General features: G+C 35.9%; 1 protein-coding gene across 1 annotated transcript in view; it reads left to right on the top strand.

The window, feature by feature from the left end:
• LOC106138353 (protein kinase C) overlaps positions 1-12,401 on the top strand; it is a 32,502-nt gene extending 20,101 nt beyond the window's left edge. The window contains exons 18-19 of the mRNA XM_060949396.1: positions 795-893; positions 1,385-12,401. Of these exons, the coding sequence (XP_060805379.1) occupies positions 795-893; positions 1,385-1,456 (171 nt within the window). The 3' untranslated portion in view covers positions 1,457-12,401. The remainder of the gene's footprint in view (positions 1-794; positions 894-1,384) is intronic.
• The last annotated feature ends 1,121 nt before the right edge of the window (positions 12,402-13,522 follow it).

The raw sequence follows: 13,522 nt of genomic DNA, 5'->3' as shown, positions 1-13,522 counted from the left end.
AGAGTGTGATAAGGGAATGTTGCGATGTGAAAGAAGATGTAGTTACAGGAATAGAAAAGGGTATGTTGAGATGGTTCGGTCATGTGGAGAGGATGAATGAAAGCAGGTTGACTAAGCAGATATACAAGGAGAGTGTGGAGGGAATGGTCGGAGTGGGAACACCTAGACTCATACGTGTGAACCTCCCTTAGGAATGAGAGCAGGTTGACTCAGCAGATATACAAGGAGAGTGTGGAAGGAAAGGTCGGAGTGGGAAGACCTAGACTCATACGTGTGAACCTCCCTTAGGAATGAAAGTAGGTTGACTGAGCAGATATACAAGCAGAGTGTGGAGGGAACGGTAGGAGTGGGAAGACCTAGATACATACATATACATTATATACATATATAGGTCACAATAATTAATTAAACTAATTTGAAGTTATAGTGGTTTTTTAAATAGGTGAAAAAATGGGGGCGCTAAAAAATATTTATTCTCAAAGTGGGCAGTAGACAAAATAAGTTTGGGACTCTCTGACTTAGACGAACGTATCTTGATCAAATTAAGGACGTCCTGGTGAAGGGTCAGGTCAAAAGTACCTGCAACCGCCGAGCTTGCATGAAGAGAGTTATGAATGTGGATGAAGCGAAGGAAGTATGCAGAGATCGTGACAAGTGGAAAGAGGCGTGATTATATGTATATGTATGTATTAACTTAAATATCAGTGATTCATTTCTTTTGTAACTATGTACAATTTCTTGTAAGTTTGTGTGTAAAATAAAGATATAACAAACAAACATGTTTACAACAACAGCGGAGCCGCCGCGACGCCGCCAACTTCGACGCGGAGTTCACGAAGGAGGAGCCCGTGCTCACGCCCGTGCCCGGCGACGTGGTGCGCTCCATCAACCAGGTACGTCATTCCTTTGCATCAATCTAACCGACCGTGCGTTTTATAACCCCCTAAACACCGCCCCAATGATAGGGGGTTAAGCAGGGAAATGTGAACGATAGAAAAAACAGTATTATGGTCGCCGTCTGTATCATCAATCAGGTACACTTTTTCACGTGAATTCAGTTAAATCTCAATTCCATCATTGAACCAAACAGCTGAACGTGGTGAAGACCGTTGGCTCAGTCTGTCCTGCAAGGGATGTTATATACAAATGTCAAAATATATGCTATATACTAAATATTTTGGCTTAATGATCGAATTGAGATTCATTTAGTGACAGGTTGCTAGCCCTTCGCCTAAGAGTCCCAAGTTAGCCCTTAGTCGCCTTTTATGACATCTATGGGAAAGAGATGGGTTGGTCCTATTCTTTTTCTATCAGTGCCGGCAACCACACGGCACAAGGATAATTTAGTTCATTTATCAATTAATTGTTAATATGTCCAAAACAGGAGGAGTTCCAGGGCTTCTCGTTCGTGAACCCGGACTTCAACCCGGCGGCCGGCGAGCGCCCCCCGCCGTGAGCGCCCGCGGCAACGCGAGTAAACCCGGCTCATTTCCTTAGTCGTAGCCGTTCTTAAGGGAGGTTTCATCGCTCGCTGCTTTATATTACGCCTATTATAGATATATGTTATAGATTTACGGTGGTTATTAAAACGTTGTACTACGGAATTGGTAGGCGTTGCGTCACTAGTTGCAATGGTGGACTCTGTTGTCGTGGAGTTAACTTGCGGTTTTAGGAGTTGCCTCTGTAACAACGGAGTTTCTCGCTAAAAAAACAGAGTTTCTCTGTAGTAACGGGATTTCTCGTTACCGGTGTTCCTCTGTTGTAACGGAGTTTCTCTGTTCTCATGGAGTTTCTCTGTTAGAAAACAGATAATTACGTTAATCTGTAACCCCCCTTTGAGTTGGGGTTAGGATTAATGTTAAAATTTAATTTGTTTCAAGTACCTCAAGACTTCTATGGGTACAGTCATTGTTTTAGTAACTTTATTATTTATTTTAATAAGGAAATATTGTTTTACGAACCATCAAATAATTTATTACAAGTACCTAATAACTTCTTTAGGTATAAATGAATCGTTGTTTTTAAATTTATATATCCACGGGCAGGTGTCATGAACTCGTAAAAAATATACTGCTGAAAAAAGCTTAAAAGGATTATAAGGTTCGCTGATACTAAGGACAAATAATATTCTTAATGAATTCTGTGCAATATAAAGAACTTTTGTCCATAAACTTGCAGCGAAAGATGAAAAATGTTTCTCGACATTTCATACAAATTTGATCTACGATTTGTATGGGATGCAGAATGTAATTTCATGTTTCGCTAAACGTTTACCATTGTTCGTCATCCTTGACTCGTGCTTAGTTACAGCGCACTTTATAAACCACTTATATTTGAAGCATACCGTGGCTCTAAGGGTTATATTGCTTGTTCATTTCTTGAAAAGAAAATTGTAATAAATTATCGGATACAAAACAAAAACTAAAAAAAAAGCAGCGGCGAAACTAACCTAATATCAATTGTAATTAGTTGAAATCTCATTGCGCTGATTAACTAACAAATGTTAATATTTCATTGTAAAATTTGTCTGCATTTTGCAAACTGTAAAAGAGTTTTAACCCTCTAACTTAAGGATGACTTACTTTAATTATTATTTTCTAAAGTTTCTCGATCATGGGTACAAGATTTTTAAATCGTGTCTTTTAATTCGTATTTATTGGATAAGTATTTTAGTGACATTGGAAATATTTAGTTTATTTATTTAATTTTTTTAACTTCGACTTAGAAATAATTTGAAAATGATTTAACAAAATTATTTAAAGGACTTGTATCCATAGCCGTAAAACTCTGAAAAAAAAATCAGGTAACAATGTGTCCTAGTCAAAATAATACGACACATCAAAAAAAATGAATCTCCTAACTCTTAAATGTTTCTCTAATATACTTTTCCTTTTTTTTTCTTGCATTTTTCAAACATTCTTATCAAGTATAATATTTAGAGGGTGAATATTCTTAACAATAAATTGACGCCAATCCAAACGTTTGATAACTCAGTAGTGTAGTTCACTGGTTACCTCAAAAGTTTCTTGAAATGCCGAGATCTAACCGTGGATGCCGAAAAGATCTGTGTAAAATTGTTTTCTTATGATATTCTGTCCGTTATTACTAGCCAGATTATGATATATTTTTAACACCGGGCTGTTAAATAGAAGATGCCATAATAGTTCGAGTTATTACGTCTGGCGGCGAGAGTTACCGCGGTTTTTCTTACAAATCTTGTAAAAGCGATAACTCTACACCGCTTTAAAAATATATATATTTATATATATATATTAAGCGCAAATATCGCGTGATCAATATTGTCATGGAACGTTTATTAGATATTGTCAATGAAATGTGTTTCGGAGCGTTGAGAGCAATTATTGATTGTTGTAAATATTGAGAGTTTCGATGCTCGGGTGTAAATTTGACGCGTCTCGGTCGCCATACTGACGCCGCTCGTACGGAGACCGATATTTTGCGAGATAAAGCCGTCAGTCTCTTGAATTAAGGCTCAGATTTGAGCGCCTGAGGCTTTATCTCACTCACTGATGCTGTGAGGTAATCGGAATTTATTACCGAGCGAAGTCGATGGGCTGCCGTTCTCTCGTCGAAATAAGTAAACCCCATTCGTGTTAGTGCGGTGTGTGTGAGTGTGTGTGTACAGGGGGGCGCACGGGTGCAATCGGCGACAGATAAATGTCATCCATCTTAGCTTAATTGACAGTGGGTCGGATTCATCTGCCCCCGACTGTACAACTAACTGACCAATAGAGTGCCGATAACGATTGATCGAACTCTTTCAAGCCGATGGGGGAAGGTTGATTCGTTATTTACACCTCTTTGGCAGTATGCAGGGAAGAGGCGACATTGTAACGTTAATTTCGTAAAGAATTGTAGGTTATTGTTACTTAATTGTTTATTTGTGTTTTCGTATACTTTTTTCTACGAGATAATTCTATTTTTTTTTCTTTTTTTAACGCAATAAGACATGCTCTGCCAGTCAAACCTTCAGACAAAAGTGAGATCTTTATGAATGTATAGTATCAATGTCGCATCTTCCTTCCTTTGGTTCCGTTACGTTTCTTCGTGTTCCGTTACACGTTACGTTTCGTTCCGTTACGTTTCTTCGTGTTCCGTTACACGTTACGTTTCGTTCCGTTACGTTTCTTCGTGTTCCGTTACACGTTACGTTTCGTTCCGTTACGTTTCTTCGTGTTCCGCTACACGTTACGTTTCGTTTCGACAAGTTCCGTTAAGTTACATGTTCCGTCACGCCAGGTGCTCGGGACCCAGGGTCCCACACGTGTTCTAGTCCTTTGTTGTGCGTCGCAACGAACAATACTCATTTAGTTCGCGACAATCTCGTGCCCATATTGCAGTATTTACGCGTTATACGTCAATTTTTTTGTTAGTCTATAAAAATATAAGTTGATTTCTGTGACGATACGATAGCTATGTCGTAGGCTCGAAAAAGATGTATGCAATTGATGTCTGTCACAGAGATCGAGCTATATTATAAAGGCTGGAAAGTTGATTTTGTAAAGTATGCGAGTACTTCTAGGAATGTTTTTGGGCGTACAGTGGGCCTTATAGGAAGTATACTAACTTTGTGTCGAAGACATATCGAAGGTGGTATATTTTCCTATGTGGTTGACTGTACTTAATTTATTATTGAGTTGGCATTTGATTGAATTACGCAGTTATTTGAAAAAATGACGGAGATGAATCTTCTAAATTTATAATTTTATTATCAATCTGTATTTTGTTTATGAATAGGTACGACAGATATTAAACGCGTACGTAACGTACCTTAATTTTATCTCGGACGTATTGTGAGGGTGGTTGGCGTGTTATCACCTTGGCGGTAGAAGAACATTCTGCCTGCAGACAGAGCAGTAGCCGGCTGGTTTTCAGTCGCTCGGTGACTACGGATCATTGCAACATGATTCGAAATGTCCGAAATATAATAATGGTACGTTACGTGCGCGTTTAATACCGGTAGTATTTATAAATAGTGTAATGCATCGTGAAAGTTAAACATCTGTATTTTGATTGAAAATTCCTAGTAGTGCTTGAAGTAAGATTAATATTTTAATATTTTTTTTTTTTATATTTTTTAGGTTAATTTTTATTGTTACACTTTTGTGTTTGAGATTAATCGAAGTATTTTGTTAAAGTATTTTTTTTTTACTTTTATTTTTACGAGTACTCAAAGTACAAATGCTTACTGCGCCAGTTGTATTCGACATTGGATTGTTGTTGCAATTATTTAAACATTTTTTTTAAATCAAAGTATTATGTTAATCTCATTTTTACGGCTTGGTTATGAGAACAGACAGATCAAGAAAGAATAATAACTTTTTTTTAAATGAACCGCCTCAAATCAATATCTTCCTTTTTTGAAGTCTGTTTCTAAAACCTCCTAAGTATAAAAAAGCACTTTCCAGTCTCTCTTTACGACATTTATAGAAAGGAACGGTGATTTTCTATGAAGGCGCCGAGAACCACACGGCAAACATATATTTCTTTCTCTATATCTACAATGTCACCTTCAACAAGATGACTTCTGTTATATCCGATTAAGTTCCGACCAAGCCGTAACAACTACAGGCTTATTTACACCCGCTCGCTCCCAGAGTGAGCGGTTTTCTGATCTGTATAGTATTATATTTAGTTATAATTAAACCGATACCAAAGTTAAGTTAACGTTTTAAGTTTAACGGAACATAGATAAGTAATTTAATTTATAGTCGAATGTTTTTGACGTACACACCGCGGCGGGAAACTTGATCATTTTTACTCTGTATTTTTTTTTTACAAACATGTTTCTTTTTTTTTTTAATCAGTTGTTGTTATTGAAATCAGACATTTTATTGCCGCTCACTTATCTAAGTTAATATTTAGTTTATTGAAACAATTGAATAAGTAACAATAATTTGTATCATCAGAGAAAAATTGTCATAACTCTGAAATATTTGATTTGAAGTCAAGAACTCAGTTGTAGCGTTGCAGTTTTTCGAAAATCCTTTAATTTTTAAACTGAACAGGTTTTGTACGAAAAGTGATTAAATAATTTATGTACAAAGTGATGGAGTTTCCCCGCCGCGCGGTATAGTATTGTGCGTTCTCGCCTGAGAATCCAGGCCAACGCAGCGATCATTGCACAAATGTAATGCTTTATGTAGTTGTTAGTGTATTATATAATATAAAATTAAAATATAAATTATAAATCTCTGTACGTGTTCCCAATATATTGACATGTTAATGTATTTATCATTTTTTTTTATTAACTTTGTCGTTTATTTTTCTATTGTTTTGAGTGGACTAACATTGTACAGCTTTACGATTGAGGTGGTTTGAGGGCATTGACCTGTATCTATCTGTCTCTGTCATTCGTTTTGTAGTCTATTGTGCATCTCGCTCGATGAGACATGGTCCCCATATGTTGCAGATGATACAAAGATTTGTTAAGAAGAAAAATGATATGTGCTTAGGTCAATATTCTCAAATTTACCTCAGTTGATAGTCAGTTTAAGGCCGATAGACATTCTCGCGATGTTTTGTTGATCGTGACGATGTCTGTCTGTCTGTCAGAATTATATATATAATATGTTGTTTGTCCGCGGGAGGCTAATTATTTTCACACTCCGCGCGACGCTTTGTGTGTTTTCAGTTTTAGGGGGCGCATGTATCGCTACATATAATTTTTTTGTTGAAATTGAATTTGTTGATTGTATCAGTTGACAAATCTATAGAATATTTTTGGTAATTTTAATTTATTATTTATTTACGATGATTAAGAAACTATGGATTTGTCAATTGAATATTTTTGTTGTTCATGATATTGCTTTGGCTAATGTATGTAGTAATGCAGGCGGCCCCGCTGTCGGTTCGTACGCATCGTATTATGAACGTTTCTCTGTTTGTAGCGTAAGTTAATGTGCAGATTAATTTTTCGATGTGGATCATAAATACTAATACAAATTTATAGTGAATAGAGTTTTATTAGAGTAGGTGCCGACGCGTCGGCTGGTTTAAGTTACCGGAGTCATAGTTGTATGTTGATATGTTTCGTTCAAGAGTGTGTGTATGTGTATGAGTGTGCGTTTAGTCGTCACTTTGTCATCGTGTCGCTTTGCGATGCGGCGACCGCGTGGCAGCTCGGTAGCCATTCAGCTGAATGTAGGAAAATTTTTGATTGACACCGGAGCTAACATATCTGTTGAGGCTCTGAGGGTCACATTACTGTGTACTTCACTGTACTTTTGGAAATATCGGCTCAAGATGGCTCGACTGAACGATCCTATTGCGATTCATTGGCGCAATAGGGCGAAGCGAGTTGTCTACCGAACTACTTCAGCATAACACATGTTTTCAGTGCTAAATGATTATTTTACTTTCACTTTTTTTTTCTCCAAGTTTTTTTCTCCAAACCATAAGTTAAAACTATGTCCGTTTTATTTCTTCACAACCTTAAATTTTTTATTGACTTAATTTATTTCGGTACTTGCAAATAAATCTAAATATTTTTATTTTATTTATATTATGATCGAATCGATATAGATATTCGGTTAATAATTACTATGAAAACGCCACAATTCATGAGCGCTAATCAAATCTTAATATGCAATTATTGGACAAATATCTATATGAATGAAGTCGCGGTTTAAATGTCCGTTTTTAAAATGACATCTACAATTAGCTGAATTATATCAGAGCTGCTTCTAGTTAAGCTGTGATGTGAGGAACGTTTATTTTACAAATTGTATTCCAGTCGCAACACGTTATCTGCCGACCTCTCGCGTTTTTTGGATTTACATTTTTTAATTTTTTGACATTTTACACTTCGTTCTTATAATTGTGAAATATTGAATAGATGTTATTGCATAGTACAATTTATATGTAGAGGGTGTTGCGGTTGCTATGTACCACATACATATATAGATTGAAGCACAATACTTACACATAAATTATATCGAGATGCTATTTTGAATTGTATTTATATCTAGTGAAATTCGGGTGACAGCGCCTTGTTCCGTTCATCGGTTTGAGGTCGATGCGCAAAACCACACGGATAAATGTTTTTTAAGACATGAGCAAGCATATTTTACAACAGCAATATCGAATATTGATTATAATAATGCGATAACTTCTTCGACAATCACACATTATTTTTAACAACCTTTGTGGCATACTGATAATGTTTTTGCTTTTGAACTACAAGATCCCGGATTTTATTCCGACTCACCAAAGTGAATTTTATATCGTAAAAAGTATTTATTATTACAAGGTTAAATTTAATTTTTAATTTTTTTTTAACTAGAAATAACTTAAATATTTTTTTTATATGCCAAAACAACGTTTGCCGGGACAGCTAGTTAATAATAAAATATTGTGTAGGTAGCTCGTGTCTTATGGTGTGAGTTTGCGCAGCGATTTTACTGTAATTTTTTAAAATCGAGTTTCTGATATTTTCCAGCCTTCCATTAATTTTAAATTTGTTGGTGGGTCGCGCGTTTCCCTTAGGAATTTTGGAAAATTCTAATAATTTCTACAATAGATATTAATTCCGAGAATTATTTCTAAATTTTTTTTTTTTTAATTTTAGAACATTTCTATGACTGTTTTTTAATTCAGCATTAATTTCCGCGTAAAAATTGCATAGCGTATTATTTTTTACCTTTTGGTCCATCAGATATTCAAACCTGAAACTTCATAAAAATTAACGTTATTATTTACTTTTTTTTTTGCAAAACTTCAAACTTTAAGCAATAAAAAGTATAGAGAAACGCGCGCCACAATTATGTGCAATAGAACGTTTTATTATTATCTAGTATAACATAGTTTGAGCGGGTGCTTGTTTATCAGTTTGTTCGTCTGTCACCGACTGTGCCAAATGTCCTGCTATTGTCTGTGGTCGGTTCAGAGTATAACTTTATATCATTTTGTCATAAATAATAAAAACAGATCAAATGCGAGTAAACTCGTGGTAAGAGCTTTAGAATTATTTGTGATATAATTAACGACATTTCTTTTTAAATTTTAAGATCTTTTTGGATAGGGTTAGGCGTAGGGGAGGTGGTCTATTTTGTTTTTATCATATAAATATATTTTGAACCAACTCTTAGGGCTGTTTAATGCTGTTGTAAACAGAAAATCTTTTGACTATCAAACTCGGGTAAAATACCTGCATTTGTCTGATTGAACAGTCTTAAATGTTTTTGTTTCATAAATTGATAAAATTATATTATACTTCATACCGGCCACAGCTACATAGTTTATACATAGCTTGTATACATAGCATAGTGCGGCGGGCTACTGCGCTCCCACGAAGTACGCATTGCTAAAATTCATTTATGAATTGTATAAAATATTTTTTTTTTGTTCAGAATATAACGCTCTTTACATGGTTTCATTCGTTTAGTCTCAGAGTCTCGTATCGGCACGGCTTAAGCTTGTCAAAGGCTCACTGACAATCTTAAGGCACCGATTAGGGGCACCCGGTCTTAAACAAATGACACACTGTAAAAAAAATTTATTAACAATCTAAATTTTCATACATACATACATATAATCACATCTCTATCCCCTGCAGGGTAGACAGAGCCAACAGTCTTTAAATGACTGATAGGCCACGTTCAGCTATTAGGCTTTAAGATAGAATTGAGATTCAAATAGTGACAGGTTGTTAGCCCATCGCCTAAAAGAAGAATCCAAAGTTTATATATAGCCTATTCCTTAGTCGCCTTTTACGACATCCGTGGGAAAGAGAGGGTTGGTCCTATTCGTTTTTCTATTGGTGCCGGGAACCACACATATTGTGTTAATTTAATTAAAAAACGAAAATTCTTATTATGTCACGTTTAAAATCGCGTTATGAATTTTCTGACCAATTCACATGGAGAAATTGCGATCATAGTGTTTTCTAGTGATGCGTACGGAATGGGCCGCGCGCGATCGCGGGCAACCGATTTACTGCGGTAATTCTATGCGATAAATATATGGCTTCGTTTCATACATAGTCGAGAAGGGCGGTTTATACGTGCCGACAAAGTAATCGTTTTAATGTGTAACTTTTAAACCGTATTTGTATTTATTATTTCTGTAATGACGATGTTATTTGCAAATGTTTTAGCAGATTTGTTATCATGTATATAAATAAATTAGCTGTCCCATAGTTTCTAAGGGTTCCATTCAAATCGGAACCAGACTTGTTTATTTGCTAAAAGACATTTTATGTCTAAATTAATGTTCTTAAGATCGTTACGCTTAATCTCAAAACTATGAATCTCTTTAAAGTTTAATACATACATACATACATATAATCACATCTATATCCCTTGCGGGGTAGACAGAGCCAACAGTCCTGAGCGGACTGATAGGCCACGTTCAGCTATTTGGCTTTAAGATAGAATTGAGATTCGAATAGTGACAAGTTGCTAGCCTATCGCCTAAAAAAAGAATCTCAAGTTTGTAAGCCTATCCCTTAGTCGCCTTTTACGACATCCATGGGAAAGAGATGGAGTGGTCCTATTCTTTTTTGTATTGGTGCCGGGAACCACACGGCACTTTAAAGTTTAAATTACAGTTAATTGCTCAGTGTGTTTGATGATAAAACAAACCTTCAAGTCTCTGTTGCAACGCATTATAATCTAAAATCCTTTTGTCTGTGCGTATAAACGTCATCCCGGCCCTGAACCTCCGCTAGTTACCATTATAATAATAGACGGAAGATGATAGTTATGACCGCAGTTAAACCTTGCGTCGTGATCGTAGTCGCGCGACTGTCGCGTCGCAGTCGCGCGACTGTCGCGTCGCAGTCGCGCGACTGTCGCGTGTCGCAGTCGCCAGTTGCTCGGTCCAGCAACGGCAACGAAACTGTTCGATGCCATTTTTATAAGTTACGTTTGTAACTCGACATATCACGGTGATTTTGTTAATTTGACTATATATATATATATATATTTTATAATAGATTCAATATCGCCGATGTTCTGTGTCAAACATAGCACATTGTATTGGGTTCATTTGCAAATTTCATGTGGCTTCGTTTGTGGAGATGCGGTGGTGTATTTAGCGTTGTTTGGGACTCAATGGGAAGTCTCCATTGATTGATTGATTCTATGTCAATATGTCTGCAATCAGTCTGAATTACGGGTGGGTTGTGGTCAGTCACTAAATTTGAAAAAAAAAAACGATATAGTAATTTGACTTTTAACATTGGAACTTGCTCTTGAGTTCAAAGTACTATAAAACTATCGTGTCTTTATAAATTAAGCTGAACTACACATAAGGCCAATTCATGAGATAAAATTCTCGATCAGTTTTTTTTAAAGAGACTTTATTGGGTTATGAATTGGCTTGATTGTAAGTGTATGAGAAGGTTGGCGGGCGTGTATACGGATGTAACGGGCTAATTTGTGGTAATGCATGTTTTGGTGGCATGGTGATGGTTACATCAACTGATTTAAGGTGTCCAAATTTTAACCCGTACCTTTTGTGATGCTAATTTTGCAGTCTCTCAAATCCTCCCCATAAGGGTATAAAAATAATACTTATTTGCACATCCTTTGTCAGTTGTTATAATCAGTTTCTCGGCATAATATGAATCTATTTAATGTGAAACACTTAAGTAAGAAATTTATATGTATTTAATTTTTGTGAAAATTGCAAATGAACGGAGTATGTTATTTTGTACTCATTTTTAAGGGCTTTTATAAAAAGAATATATTTTACGCTTCCCAGAGGAGATGTAGCCAAAGAGTGGTATAATATTGTACAAAGTGGCTTTGAGCCTTATTTTGTTGTTTATTAGTTAAATATTGTCTTGCCAGTGGTTATCCCGTAATATACTGTGTAGGAAGCAGTTTGGATAATGTTACGCGTGTTTGATCGGGCGCAGTGTGAGGTGGGCCTTGTCGCACTTAGTGTATTGTAGGGTAATGTTACCAAAAATAGCATTTTTTGTATTAATTAATGTACGTATTAGCAGTCATAATTTTCGAATTTAATATTTCATCACAATCTCTTAATTTAAACTTATGCTAGTCATTCAAGTAATAATTTATTAAATCAAGGTTTGCCTCGCACTGAGCAATCGTATGTTTACATTATGTTAATTAATTGTAGCTAACACAGAGAATATGAGATCTGTTGGAGCGCTGCCGGGGACGATTGTTGCGGACACGTCTTATCTGTACAAGAGTTTGTTTCCAACTGAATAGTTTCCTGTCCCGCACGCCAGAGGGCGACACTCCGGTACTTCCCCACCAGCGCTCCTATATTTGTTGTTTGTTCACTGAATCACTATTAGGACACATTTAGCTGAGTAAATTAATGCATATAATATAGTTTTATGATGAAATAAAATATGTATATGTAATCCTACATGTCTATTAAATCAATGAAAATAGATTATATTCAGGCATTTTTATTTTAAATACCAACCCATTTGATATTGTGTTAATGATTTACAAAGATCAAGGACAACATAACAGTATTTTTCTGTACCTACTGTACTGCAGCGTTAAATCTTTATACGATCTATTGTGGACAGACTTAAACAACAACAAACCTGATTCCGCACATAAGTATTAGTATGAGTTGATGTGAAATTGGTCTAAAGTATAGAAAAATAGGGAATACTACTCGAACCTAACGCGCCATTAAGGTTTTCTCTATTGGTATATATCTGTGAACGAAAAAGGGCTATAAAATGTAGTTTAAAATCGTGTTAGCCCTGATAAAGATAATTCAATTTCTCAGTAAGACAGCGCAGATTCCTATAATGAAGCGGTATCGTGGGTCGCAGGTCGCGGCTGCGCCCGCGCCGTCTATGGGTAAGCCCGTTTTGGCAAACACTAATTCGCTAAGCAATTTGCTGGAAACATCGCTCCCATTTAAATGTATAGCGAAACAATGGCTGTTTTGCATTTATCGCACGTTTCGCGTCCATTCATGTAGAATAATCTGTTTTAATCGACCTCGTATTAAATAACAATAGATTTGTTCTGAGTCTGAGTTAGGTATGCGCCGTCGGCGTTAAGTTTTTTCCTTAGCCTCACCTTAATCCATCATTTTCTCCTTTATTTTACAGTTTGTATGAAAGATCTTTTGCTTTTTTTGTTAAGCTGTTTTGAGTTGCAAAAGATCTTTAATATTGTAAAAGTGTATCCCAATCAAGATTTCAATTAATGTTTTAAATGCGAAAGCATGTCTGTTCATTGCCTCTTCAAGCGCTTTCTTGGAATTATGCGTATAGGTACTTATAAAATGAAAGAGTCTGGACAAAGGGTACTTTTCGGTCCAGTATAAACTATTTTTCCCGTGGGATTTGCGAAAACGCTAACCTAACCCTGTATTGTTCTAGCGCACAATTCACGCGTGTCGGCATCGCTTAATTTGCAGCTAAAGGTGACACTAAATTCGTGTGGGCGAAGCGTTTGATAAAGCCTAGTACATAATATAATAATGGAGACTTCAATAAGTTATTTAAATAATTTAAAATCACGTCCTTACAAATACCTTATAATAAATCTAT

Source organism: Amyelois transitella, chromosome 18 (genome assembly GCF_032362555.1).
Source record: "Amyelois transitella isolate CPQ chromosome 18, ilAmyTran1.1, whole genome shotgun sequence".
Taxonomy (NCBI): domain Eukaryota; kingdom Metazoa; phylum Arthropoda; class Insecta; order Lepidoptera; family Pyralidae; genus Amyelois; species Amyelois transitella.
This window is presented reverse-complemented; position numbering and strand designations above follow the sequence as displayed.